Source organism: Phasianus colchicus, chromosome 1 (genome assembly GCF_987193195.1).
Source record: "Phasianus colchicus chromosome 1, bPhaCol1.hap1.1, whole genome shotgun sequence".
Classification (NCBI taxonomy): Eukaryota; Metazoa; Chordata; class Aves; order Galliformes; family Phasianidae; genus Phasianus; species Phasianus colchicus.
Window position 1 is genome coordinate 132,569,067 of NC_143436.1, and position 13,346 is coordinate 132,582,412.

At 43.2% G+C, this 13,346-nt stretch overlaps 1 protein-coding gene across 6 annotated transcripts in view; it reads right to left on the reverse strand.

The window, feature by feature from the left end:
* The window catches only part of GABRA5 (gamma-aminobutyric acid type A receptor subunit alpha5), a 53,874-nt gene that overhangs the window by 1,766 nt on the left and 38,762 nt on the right, over window positions 1-13,346 (reverse strand). For all 6 annotated transcript variants that reach the window (XM_090126855.1, XM_090126847.1, XM_090126860.1 and 3 more), the window contains 3 exons: window positions 7,836-7,979; window positions 2,064-2,216; window positions 158-369 (listed from right to left, as the gene is read on the reverse strand). In XM_090126855.1, coding sequence (XP_089982981.1) covers window positions 158-369; window positions 2,064-2,216; window positions 7,836-7,979 — 509 coding nt within the window. The remainder of the gene's footprint in view (window positions 1-157; window positions 370-2,063; window positions 2,217-7,835; window positions 7,980-13,346) is intronic.

Below are 13,346 nucleotides of genomic sequence, written 5' to 3' on the forward strand. Positions count from 1 at the left end.
CTGCTTTTGTCGGGGCCCTGCAGCTGAGGAGGTTGTGTCCTAGTGCCAGCTAAAATGCCTTTGTCAGAGAGAAGGTGACAACCATGCTATAGGTTATGCGAATGACACTGTGCAACTGCTTTTTCTTTTAGGTACTTAAGACATGTAAGATAAGCACCTTGATTTTAGCAGCTTCCAGGGCCTTTTTGCCATCCCATGCCCAACTCCTCTTGGTGAAATAGTTGACTGTTGCAAACTCAATCAATGCAGAAAATACGAAGGCATAGCAGACAGCTATAAACCAGTCCATGGCAGTAGCATAGGCCACTTTTGGCAAAGAGTTGCGGGCACTGATACTTAAGGTGGTCATGGTGAGGACTGTTGTCACCCCTGTAAAGGAAGAAAAAAAAGGAGTCAGAGATCAGCTTGGTAGAATCAGAGAATCATAGAATGTCCTGGGTTGAAAAGGACCACAACGATCATCTGGTTTCAACCCCCCTGCTATGTGCAGGGTCTCCAACCACCAGACCAGGCTGCCCAGAGCCACATCCAGCCTGGCCTTGAATGCCTCCAGGGATGGGGCATCCACAGCCTCCTTGGGCAGCCTGTTCCAGTGTGTCACCACCTTCTGCGTGAAAAACTTCCTCCTAATATCTAACCTAAACCTCCCCTGTCTTAGTTTAAAACCATTCTCCCTTGTCCTATTACTATCCACCCTTGTAAACAATCTTTCCCCCTTCTATTTATAAGCTTACAGGCCTTAAAAGATTCCTAATAAGTAATGAGAGGGCCTCAATTCAGCAGGAGAATTAGGAAGGCCACATGAAGGAAATCAATGCTTGCATATTTTGGTCAGAAAGAATGATATACTTTGCAGGTGAAATGAAAATAAGTGTTGGTCCTCAGCTGTTTACTCGTGTGATGTTCTGGTTAGCTCTAGTTACAGTGTACTTAAAAATATAATTTTAAGGATAATAGAAATCCAAATGTTACACAACCCAAAATCTCACTGGTATTTTGTCAACGCATAGTATATATGCTTAGCATTGCTTGTTAACTGGTACGTTATAAAATCAGCGATCGACCCATTCAGCAGTAACTGCCACAACAGAAGTGGGATTATGGCTTCTGTTTTCCCACGTGGAGATTGTATGGATGTAATTGTCAGTTGTTATTTATTCCCTTGACTGCAGCTCCCTCTTCCACAGAAGTCAGCAGATGACAGAGCTGCCACTGCTTCCATGTGGGGAGGGGTGTCTCAGCAGGATGAGAATGAGCTCTCGGTTACACCTTTTTGAAGGTAAGTAAAATCAGCACTGCTAGCCAGCAATGAGCTGCTGGCACCAGTATTCTCCCCATACAGGTTGCTGAACCGATTTCTGATCAAAGGTGCTGGCTGATTCCAGTAGGCTCCTACAGATGAACGGCTCTTTTAGGAACACTTGATCAAAGATCTACATACATTGCAGCTCCCACTCCCCTCATTTCTCATCCAGTGGGAATCCTGTATGTCACAAACCTTCAGCTAGGATTCTGTTCATTTTTTGCAACCTTCTAGTGGTAAGGAAGAGACCTCAAAGGATTCTTCCATGACAGTGTCTGTAGTAAATATACATTTTCTAAATGCAAAATCATATTAATTTGACAGTAATAGCGATAATTGTCACTAATTAACCTCTACATGTTTTTCCCGGATAAACATCTTGAAACACAGATAAACAAAATGTTTTGAAGTGAAATCTGTTCAGACTAGAGTATGCACTATCATAATATGTATGGCTTTTTGTTCTAAACCATCACATATTTTATCTGAGTAGGAAAGAAGAACCCACAAATCACAACAATCTGTTTCTTCCGTCTTCCATCCTTAACCTTCACAGAACTGATTACAGCGCGATTTCTGTCACAATTTTACCAAAAAGCCCACACTTTTTTTAAAATTGATTTTGACTTTAAACTGGAAGAGAACATGGGAACACCTACAACACTGCACGCAAAAATAAGCACTGTGGGTTTGTTACAGAAGATCACTTCCACAAACAAGCCCCTTTCTTACCCATGCTACAAGAAGGTGAGGTACTCACCAAAGACAGTCCGAGCAGGGACAGATTCTCTGTTTAGCCAAAACGACACTTGTGATAAGATCACAGTCATAATGCAGGGAAGGTATGTCTGGATGACAAAATAACCAATTTTTCTTTTCAGATGAAAATGTGCTGTCATTATGGTGTATTCGCCTAGGGGAAGAAAAATGCATGTATGCTAAAATAAAGCAGGCTTACTGATTTGAGGTTTTCAGCAGCTCCCCCTCTCTCCCAGTGTGAGGCTACCATTCAGCCAGTCTTAACTGCATGAAAAATGCCTGGATTTCAGTCCTGTGCCATAACAAGAGACAGAGATGCTGCTACATACCGCTGCTCTTCACATTCAGTTCCCAAAAGCAGAAGACAGCAACTAATGACTATTGCACCAAAAACCTGCCATATTTTCAGGTACCTGGCATGCCTTGGTGTTGATAGGCATGCCAAATCTGGATTGCTGACAGTGCCTCATTCTTGCCTTGCTTTGACTTGGTCCCACAAACTGTCCTGTCAGAACGATTAAGGCCTCCTACTCTTAGAAACCTGATTTAGCAGCAGGACTTAACCTCATTAAGGAACTGTTAATGCCAATCCATCGCTTCAGTTCTGACACTCCCTGTGCCCCATACTTTACTGCCTGTGTGACTGTCCTAATGTCAGTGCTGCAAGAATCTGTGCTTCGCTCACTGATACTGATACTGTCGCTTGGAATTTTCAAAGCCATCAAACTACTCCTCCAGAAAAAAAAACAAAAACAAAAACAACCCTCGTGTGCATGAAGTTTTCCTGGAATTTGGTATGCCTTAGCTCTTGGAAAGATAATCTCTTTCTGGACAGATGTTGTGCCATGTCTTGTTCTCTTGTGAAATTAATATTATACTGACTGCAGGGGGGAATTCACTAAAAGCTGCTAAGGCAGCGCTAAATTCCATGTCTTTTTTATATGCCAAATTCACAGCATTGCCTTAATCGGGCTTTTGTCAGGCCCTTTGAATTTCAATACAATCCTCAAAAAATGCACTCTGAAACAGATAGACCAGCTGTCACCTTCCCTTATGGTTCAGGAAAAAAAAAACCAACAACTCAAGCAGTTCTTTCAGACTGTTCCTGTGAAACCATATATTTGTTACTGAAGGCTTTTCATTGCTGGTAACAGCTCCCCAAAGCCAAAATCTTGCTATCTGAGAGCAGGATACTATTTCTTTTTTTTTTTTTTTTTCCTGGGAAAAATGAGAGTTAAAATCAAATATAAGAATAAAAGCCAATCAAAAAAGCCAATCAAACTCCTCCAGGCCCTAGCAGATCTCCACTCATACTGACACCAAATTAATCTAAAAGCATGCATTTTTCAGCTGGATACTGACAAATCAGAGGAATGTCCACACCGAAATGTATGTTGTATTCTGAGAGTAAAACAAAAAAAAGAAAAAAAAAAACCTTTTGACTTACCAATTTTTCAGATCCTGGAAATTCTGGGGTGTGTATCTCATATTTTCTAAAGAACGAGCTGAATGCAGACCTTAACTACTTGAGCTAAATGATTGGCTATAACCTCTTGTTGCAAGAATGGGCTGTTATCCTCCATAGATCAGCCCCTATAGGAAAATAAATAACAGACTGATTCTGCAGAGTGAATTGCAGTGAGTTGTTGCAGCCAGCACTGCTAAGTGGTTAGATTTGGCAGATTACTGCTAAGTGACAATATGGCTAATTAATGGACAATAGGTCTACAGTGAGAGGTTTTCTGCAGGTAGAGCTGCCTGAGGTGCTCAGATCTGTTCTGTATGAAGTTTACAGACTCATTCATGCTGAGGATTTTAGGCTGAAAGACTGGAATAGCACAGGACTGCCTTACCTGACAGCCTGCCTCTGTCTTTATGGCTTTCTTCTGAAGTCTGATTTTCTGGCGAAATGTTTTCCTGATGAGGGATGTGGAGATGGACAGGGGATGCTGTGAAACTGAGGAGAAAATCCTCGTGAAGTGATGTCTAATTCCCTTTCATTTAGTGTAATTTTGAACCGGGGATGCTGAACATACCTCAGTCTCAGGAGAAACCCCACTTGCTCTTTATTTAAGAGCATTCAGTTTGTGGATTACCAAAAAAATATACCAGGAGCAGCGGGATCTACGTGTTGGTAATCTGCTTTTGAGCTGCTGCTGCGCCGTGATGTGTGTGAGTCCCATTCTCCCTGCTCGCTAAGGAGTGACGATGTGCGTTATTGATTTTGACAGCATGCTTTCCAAGCTGGAATAAAGTAAATCTACACAGCTTCAGCAGAGCAATGGGATTCATATTTTCCTTTTTAAAAATGCAGAAAAGAAGTGCTTGCATTTTGACCATCTTCTGTGGCTGATTCTCACCTTATCATTTTCTCTAACCTACCAGAGCTCTTGTCTCCACTGAAATAATGATATCACCTGATTTTGTGTTTCCTCTTCTCCCAACTGCCATCTTCTCCTATTTTCCATGCTGTCTCTTTCTAAAATGCCTGCATGAAGGATGTCTCCTCCAGCAGACCTGGGGCTGGCAAAAACCCCACAGCTTATTTTTTTATGTCCTGGGACCACTGCTTAAAGCAATGCTAGAAGCTGCCTGAGTTGGCCTTTTGTTTATAGAGAATAAAATCCTGGCTCTGTTGGAGTGGCAAAGCTCCCTCTTACTTCTGTAAGGCCGCAGTTTATTCTTAGACCATAAGCTTTCTTGAGCAAGAGCTAATTTTTTATTATAGGTTTGTGCAGCATGTTTAGATGAAAATACTGCTCCTGATAGAGTCCATTCACCACTGCCAAAAGAACTCTAATGACAAATCTAGCACCGATGAAAAGTCAAGAATGGAGCATTTCTTCCCAGAGCTCTGCTACTGTGCTGCCCTTAAAAGCTGCTGCAATGGTTTTTCAGTATCCAGGCAATGGAGTTTTGGAGATGGTGCTTACAAACGTTCAGGATCTTTCCTGCATTCTCCCAACATCACTGTGCTGCAATTCAATGGGGTTTTTTTAATGAGAATAGGCCAGCCCTTAGGCTTGTTTGTTTACCTTATCTGCCTGGGCTCAGGTGTACCAACAACTGTTCTGGCATGACCCCAACATCAGGTCTGTGACATAGCAGTCCCTGTCCACACTGACATCCAGAACATTTTGGTCCACAAGAGATGCCTGTGCTGTTTTGATAGTGCTGCACATGAAACCTCCATCTCAAGGAAAAATCAAACTGTTCAGCGCAGAATGAAGGGCTGAATGCTTCTTTTATTGTTTAGGCTTTGGATATTTCATAGCCTGGGCTCCAGCTGGCAGAAAAGAAAGGAGTGGGTTTTTGTTTTGTTTTATGGCACTGCAGAATCTAAGTGAGTGATGAGAAATTCTGGATCTGGGGAACAGAACTGGGCAATCATTTGCAGACACCAGCAGGATCCACATGGACCCAGAGCCCGTATCTGAGTGTTTTCAGCACTGCAACAGCAGGACACAGCAGATGTTGGGACTGCTGGAAGCAGTGTGAGCCGACAAATATCCTCTTCAGGGGGAATAATATTTGGGGATGATAGCTCAACAAACCACCACACAGGTGGAACATGTCAGAGCCATTTTCTGTTGCATGGCTAACGTGGTCGTGATTTCCAAACTGGCTGGTGAATTGGGAGTGCAAAGATATTTTTCTGAGGAGACAGCTAACCTTAACAGCTTGGGTACAAAATCAGCACAGTCCTAACAGACTTGTGCAGGGGCAGCATTTCCATTTAAAAAGAAATCTTTTAGACAGAAAAGCATAAACATCTTGTGACACACACGAACATTTCACCTATGCAATTGCTAAGGCTATGACTTGGGTATCAAAAAACAAACAAACAAAAACAAAAAAACACCATAAAAGATCCCAGCAGTGAGATTTCTGCAGCAACTATTTTGTTTTTTAAGTTCAACAATGCAATAGATGGAAGAAATGTCTTAGATAGCCCTTCACAAGTAACCCTGATTACTGGCCTACCGCGAGCTTGATGAAGTCCAGAAAATCCACCGCTGACTGATGCTTTCCCTGTGCAAAATCGGATTTTTGTATTTTGCTAATCCCCGGTTACAATCTGTGTCCTGCTCTTTGTGATCCACCCTGCAATCAGAATCCAGTCAGCCCAGATGCAACCCAGGACATTAATATAAAATCTTGACGTCGGAAAACAAGCATTTATTAGCCTAAATCTTAGGATACAGGAGGGAACAGGCTACCAGGCAGAAACTTTGGGCTTTGTCTGAAGAGTGCCCTATACCCGTGGGCTGCGGAGTACTGGGAGCTCCTGCAGGCAAAGCTGCGCGCTGGCGGGGTCCTGGAGCTGACACACTGGAGCAGGCACTGCTGGGGCTGGGTTGTTTTCTTGCTCTGAGGAGCAGGACAAGCTTGTAGGAGATGCCCCGCTACGTCCTCTGGATCTTTTTCTTGGCCATGATGAAGGCAAGAGGGGAGCTGCCATTCATTCCAGAGAACAACGCAGCCATGATGGTAAACTGGTAAGGAAAAATGTGTATTTCTTTGCTCTTTATTGGGAGATAGCATTATTTATTTGTCCTTTTTCTATAGCGGTGCCTGCCCTGACTTTGCTTACACGTGTCTCTTGGCTGTAGGAATCTGCTTTAGCAACACCTCTGTGCCTTCTGAATGGGAAAAGGGAAGGAATAAGCTCTAAAAGATGGAGGTGTTGGTTCTGTTTCGTGGTGGTTCTGTTTCACACTGCCTGAGAGAAGCTTCCCTCAGCTTTGTCTTGTGCTCAAAAAGCAAGCTGCAAGCTTGGCTGCTCTCTCTTTATTGGGCACATTGGGACATTATGAGCAGAAAGTGTTATGCACCTTGATGCTTCGGTTCCACTAACTTTGTGTGTGAATGTAGTCCTGCCTGTTTTCACAACTAAATTTCCCATGGACAGTAACGGGTTCCTAATCTAATTTACACTTCATCCTCTACAGTCCTGTCCTCACTCAGAGCTCACCATTTTCCACCAGAGATCAGATGCATCTCCAGAAGACACCTGGCTTTCCCAATGCTAACTGCACTTCTCTTGGCTGCATGGTGCCCTCCGCTCCCCCCAGATCTTGCAGTAGACGAATGCATTGTGTAACTTGTTTAAGCCTCCGTCTTGCAAGGCCCACGTGATGCCTGTTCCAGCCTCGGCTCCCCCAGGACTCCCCCCACCAATGCAGGCCCAGGGCTGCCCTTGCGTGGGAGCCTTACAAAGCAGGGGGGCAGCTCACGTGGGTGCCCAGGCCAGGATTAAGCCTTCTTTGCCTCTCTAATGCTGCCACATCTGGCGCCTCCACACTCAGCTGGGCAGGGAATGGGAATCCTCGGGGTTGGCTCTCCCCTCCTGCTGCCACGGGGTCCCCAGACACGCAGCATGGCCACGCCACCGCCACCACCTGCCCTCCATTCCCTCTCCCCCCCGCATTGGCCTCATCAGGCAAATCGTTCTAAAGCGATGATTGAAACGGATCAAGTGCGTGGGTGGTGTTTGCCTCTGGGTGGTTCCTCCCCCAGGGAAGCACTCCAGCGATAGTGCTGGCAAGACTGGGCAAAGGCAGCTGCCAACTGGCTGCATACAGCATTCCCAGTGTTCCTCATAAACAGCAGGAGCTATAGGGCTCTCCGACCTGGTGAAGGGCCTCACAGTCAGCATGCAGCCCTCTCCATTGTAACACCACTGCCAGGAAGCCAGGAACCTATCCTACTCTCCCCAGCATCCTATGTTCTACAAACACATCCCCATTGTACTCGGAAATATCTTGCCCACCTGTACTGGTGCTGATGTTTTCAGTTCCCACAGTTTGTCCCATCAGGTGGTACTGGTTAAGTCGGGAACCGTCTTCAGCCACAACCACAGAGGTTGTGGTGCTGTTGGTCCACACATAGATCACTTCAGAATTGGGGTAAGCGTCTGTTGGCACAGGGGAAAAATAGACAGTGATGAGTAAAGCCCATCATGTAATGTTTTAGTGGATATTTAAATGATAGATGATGGGGAGAGGGAAGAATGGAGGAGTGAGACTGAATGGAGAAAAACAAATAAAGATGACATAATCATGTTTCCATATGCCCAGCTCAAAAAATATTAGATTGAAGCCTTCTAATATTACAGATGCATAGGATGGTTTGTCAAAGGCTGAACCAGTAGAGGTATAAATATAATCCATCACAAACACTCCAGCAGCTCAGAGCAGCTCAGACCCATTCTCAGCTAGCTGTCTGCTCCTAAACCCCAGCAGAAGGCATTTGCTGAAGCTGTCCCTCCAAAGCACTCATGCACCTAAAGGGTCTGGACAAGGGGGAACTTTATGACAGGGCAAGCACAGGGTCTGCTGTGTGTGCTGGCTTGGGATAAGGACATACAGAGGAGGTGCTACGTCCTGTGCTTAGGGTCTGGCTATGAATGAAAAAAGCTAGGATGCATGCTTGTGTCCCTGTGTGTTTACATGCATGTCTGCAATCCAGAGAAAGTACGTAGAAGTGGGATGGCATGGAGGAGAGCAGAAGTAGATTGGTGATGGGGGGGGGGTACACCTGCATTCCTGGAAATGCAAACATGACAAGATTTCACTCACTTGGAAGTCCTTGGAAATAAAGGCAGCGTTAGGACTGCCAACTCATTCCTTCCTCAGTAGTAGTGCTGTTATTTTTAAAGACCTAACACCTGGAGTAATTATGGTGTTATGAAAGAATTTCAGCTTTCTTTCAGAAATACTGTCAACTGTTTTTTTGTTTTATTTTCCTTTTTAAGCCTTCTCCGCAGATTATGTTTCAAAAAAAAAAACAAAAACAGGACCTGAGTACATACTTATATTTAATTAAGTAGATCTGGCACTTTTCAGAGCACCATAATCACTGAAAGCTCTCGGGTAACTTTGCTGCAGACATATTACAGAAGGCTGGAGCCCACTGCATGGACCTCTCTGGAAAGCAAGGATTACTTTTTCCCAGAAGGAGTTGAAATGCAGACAGGGTTGGAAGGAGTTCAAGTCCAATACAAATATAAGCTGGGAGTGCAGAATGTTTTTTCTAGAAAAACTCATGTTCAACACAACCTGTGTAGGAGACAACACACAGTGGCTTTTCAGATAAGAACCTGAAAGGCATGGGCAAGTGACTATTTAAAAGGGTCTTGTGTACTAAGTCCCATCTCCAGCACTGTGAGTTTTGGTTGCTGGAGTCAGTAAGCTGTCATAGAAAGCTGTGACTCCCTTAAGGTCTAAAAAATTTTCCCAGAGAGCAGTTTAACATAAGCTACTGATGCACTGTAATGGGAATAAAAACATGCTAAGGCAGTCCCTGGATTCATACAATCTTCCAGTACTTAACTCCAGAGCTTATAAACAGGAGGGAAATCAACTTTGTACATGGTCTGATAGTGATAGGACAAGGGGGAACAGTTTTAAACTAGAAGAGCGAAGATTTAGATTAGATGTTTGGGAGATGTTGCCCTCCATTGAGAGGGCAGTGAGGCCCCAGCACAGGCTGCCCAGAGAGGCTGTAGATGTACCATCCACGGAAACATTCAAGTCCAGGTTGGATGGGGCCCTGCACTGCCTGATCTGGTGGTGGCAGCCCTGCCCACGGCAAGGAGTTGATCTCCCTAGATGATCTCTGAGGTCCCTTCCAATCCAAGTCACTCTCTGATGCTATGAACATGAAATAGAAAACAGGAAGTGATCCTGAATCAAGCTAAGAGCATTCGCAGCATGATGAGCTGCAGATCACTTGGATACTGGAGTAGGTAGCAAGGAGGAAAGCATTTTTTCCATGTGGTAATTTTTTTCCATTTGGTAATCTTCCCTAGCAATCTTTAGGAAGTGCTAGCAGAGGAAGGACACTAGTCTGGATACATCTTTGGTCTGACCTTTCACACCTAACCTCAAGTTCTCATCCACACCTCCAAAAGATATGGAAATAATAAGGACATCAAAAAAAAAAAAAAGAGTTCAAAAGAGGGTTACAAGTATCTCCAGGGCCTGGGAACAAGTCTTAAGATTTGAAGCTTAAGGAGCTCAACTTATTTAGCTCACTGACAAGAGGCTGAGATGTGATTCAATCGCCAAGTATAGATTCTTGTACACATAAAAGAAACCAAGAACAGGGAAAACTCATACTACTGACAAAAGGAAAAGAAAAATTCAGGCATTGAAAGAATAGGACACAGTTTCCTGGTGGGGGAGGGATGGGGGATTTAAACAGTGGATAACCTTCCAAGATTATAGATTACTGTCACTAGAAATATAAAGATGGGATGAGATCTTTTTCATCGTATCTCTGACAGTAGCTTGTTGCTGCTGTGTTCGTGACTGGAGTTGATCCAACCTTTGGTAGCTGAACATCTATGAATACTCCATCCTTATTAGCCATGCAGCCATGCAGGACTGCCCACACGCCTTTCATGTACTTGTATTTGTAGCTGTGCAGTAAAATTACTGTAATTATATCTCATGATCTGCTTTGAAAGGCTACAAAGGAATTTCCTCCCTACTGCAAAATATTTGCATAACAAGAAGTGATGGAATTTCACCTTTCCCTTAAGAGATGAGATACCCTCCCCATCTGAGAGATGATTACAAGTTCATAGCATTCTGTAAATAATTCCAAAGGTTGCTTTGGAGATGTACAAGTGGATGGGTCACTTCAAGAAACTGCTGCAGAATACTTTATTTTTAAGTGCTTATCTGGTATATGTTGGTCATATGTTGATAGCCCCTGTGAACGTTGGATTTGTGTAGACAGACAGGGATTCCCAGAGAATTTTATTTTTACTATATCACTTCCCATGCAAAAAAGGATGCTGGACTTTTTGCTGGTATCATCCATATGTATCTCACATCAGGAATTCACCGCTACTGTGTCTCAGGGAAAATTTGTCCAGTTTTCTGCCAATGACACACAAGCTCAATGAGACACTTCCTGGTGAAAGCCCTGTAACCAAATTCCATCGAAAGTAAGACCACGTTGCTTGTGAGGCTTAAAAAGTATTCAGATGCTTTATTTCTTAGCTCTGCCTATCTTTGACTGTCCTAAAACAGCGTCTCTGCTTCAACCTGCAGCCTTTACTGGGTGCTACATATGTCTGAGTGCAGGTCTGGAGGCTTCTGCCCTGGAGCAGCTCAGCTCTTCCTCCTTTAAAAATATATATATATATATCTAATTATATATATAATTCAGAAGCCAGGAGGCACCCAAATGCATGCAGACAGTCCTGACCCCATGCACAATGCTCTGTGAGGCTGCCTTCTTCTGAAATCACAGCAGGAAAGGGAAGCTGTCTATAGATAATCTGTTAGACAAGATCATATACATGACCTCTCCATCTATCTTCTTTGCAACTGTAAAGAAAACAAAGTCTGTGTTTTAAAAGGCTGTAGTATAGGATTTTTGGCTTAACGCCTCCTTTCCTCATTCTGGGCCAGGCTATGAGAATCTGAGCTTCCTTGTGAGAAGAAGAATTGAGAAAATGCCAAAAGAAGAATGTGAATGTAAAAAGATGCAGCCACCCCCTCAGCCCATAAGTACCCTTGTGAGAAACTTATAGATTTGACAGGAATAGGCTACCCTAAATCCTTTGGTATGGCAGCTGAACCTTGATCATATCTTTTCGGATCATCTATATAAATCTTTGGGTACCTGTGTCCTTGTACTAGGTATGTGTCTTCCTACCTCAAACCTTCTGCCACATTTTCCCCTCAAACTCTAGTTATCCTAAACTTGCCTACCAGAAGCTCCAGCTCTGCTTCTGGTAACCCATGCAGTATAATTAGGCACAGTCATACTGAAAGCTGAATGTGTGGGAGTAGTCTCGAATAATGTCATTTTGCTTTTGGAATAGAGCTGTTGCTAATGGAGAGATGGCATTATTCACTGTCATACCAAATTGTGTAAAAACCTCCCCCTGTTTAAGTAAAGCTCTGGTAGGTTTTCAATCTCTAAAGCATGACAAATCTCAGCTCCTGATTTCTAGGGTTACAAGAAAGGTTTACTGCTGAGCAGGGAATAAGGTCCTCACCACCTTTACATAGTGGACACAAGGAAACAAGGAGACACCCAGACAGTAACAGAAAAGTGTGGTAAATGCTTTGGGTTAGAAAACTGGAAGAACACTGCTGGTGTTGTTGTAAAAGCAAACCCAAGTTCAAAGCCACTGAAAATACAAGTGAGGCTGTTTAACTTTCATTCTAATTTAAGCAAGTGTGCTTCTTCTGTTATTATAAATCCAATTATTAATTTGGCGTTCCTTACCATTATTTTGCTGGCTTGCCAAATAAAGTCAGATGCCTCATTCAATTTTTCTTTCTTGCCTAAGCTCACTCTTTCAAAAGACAAAAATGAACCAGTTTAGATGAACAACTGAAAATATACTGAGGTGTGATATAATTAGAAGCAAGAAAATGGCAGGAGACATTTATTTCTAGTGGGCATTTGATAAATGGCTGCAGACTTATCACCTAACAGAAAGATGAAATGAAGTCATTTCTTCTCATATCTGTTTACTCACGAGTGGATCTATTTTTCTCCACTCTAATGCCCAACAGAAATATAAGACCCATAAAGCCCTACTTTCCTGTACTCTCACACACTCTGCTATCTTCCTACTCTCACATGTCTGGCAAGGCAAACAGCAATTGGTCCTTCTTACACCTGTGAACAGAGGGCAGGTGAGCAACCACAACCAAAGGGAGGAACCAGCCTAACAAAGCAAAGCAGCCAGTTGGGAAGAACTAGAAGAATCCTGCCATTTGTCTTGGCAATGCAGGCTGCCTTGTTTTCACTTGGATTAATTATATATGAACTGGAAAAGCCACTTTGGGACAACTACTCATGTTGATTCATTGTTTCCTTTCAAGGTCTTTCTGCTACAGTTTTGGTAAAACACTACAGAAAGGATTCTAAGAGGACAAAAAGGAAATGTTCAATGCCCATTCCTATGAATGAAGCAGAACCCTCCCATACATTAAATGAGCAACCCATGAACAGGGAGACTTCTCCTGCCACAGCCCTCCATGCAGGACACTACTTCTTAGCTTCTTAAGGCAAATAAACCCTAATATCTTAAATATGGATGTCTGAGTGCAAAATTGAGATCTATGAGACCCAGATGCAATTATTCAATTATTTTTTCAAGACATCATCACTCATGAAAAAAAACAAAACCCACACTGATGTCTGCCAGGAAGTTTTCATAGCCATATGACAGGACAGAAAATATGTCAGGAAAAAAAAATCTAAAAACACTCCTCACTATCTTTCTGTTTTTTATTTAACTCATTAC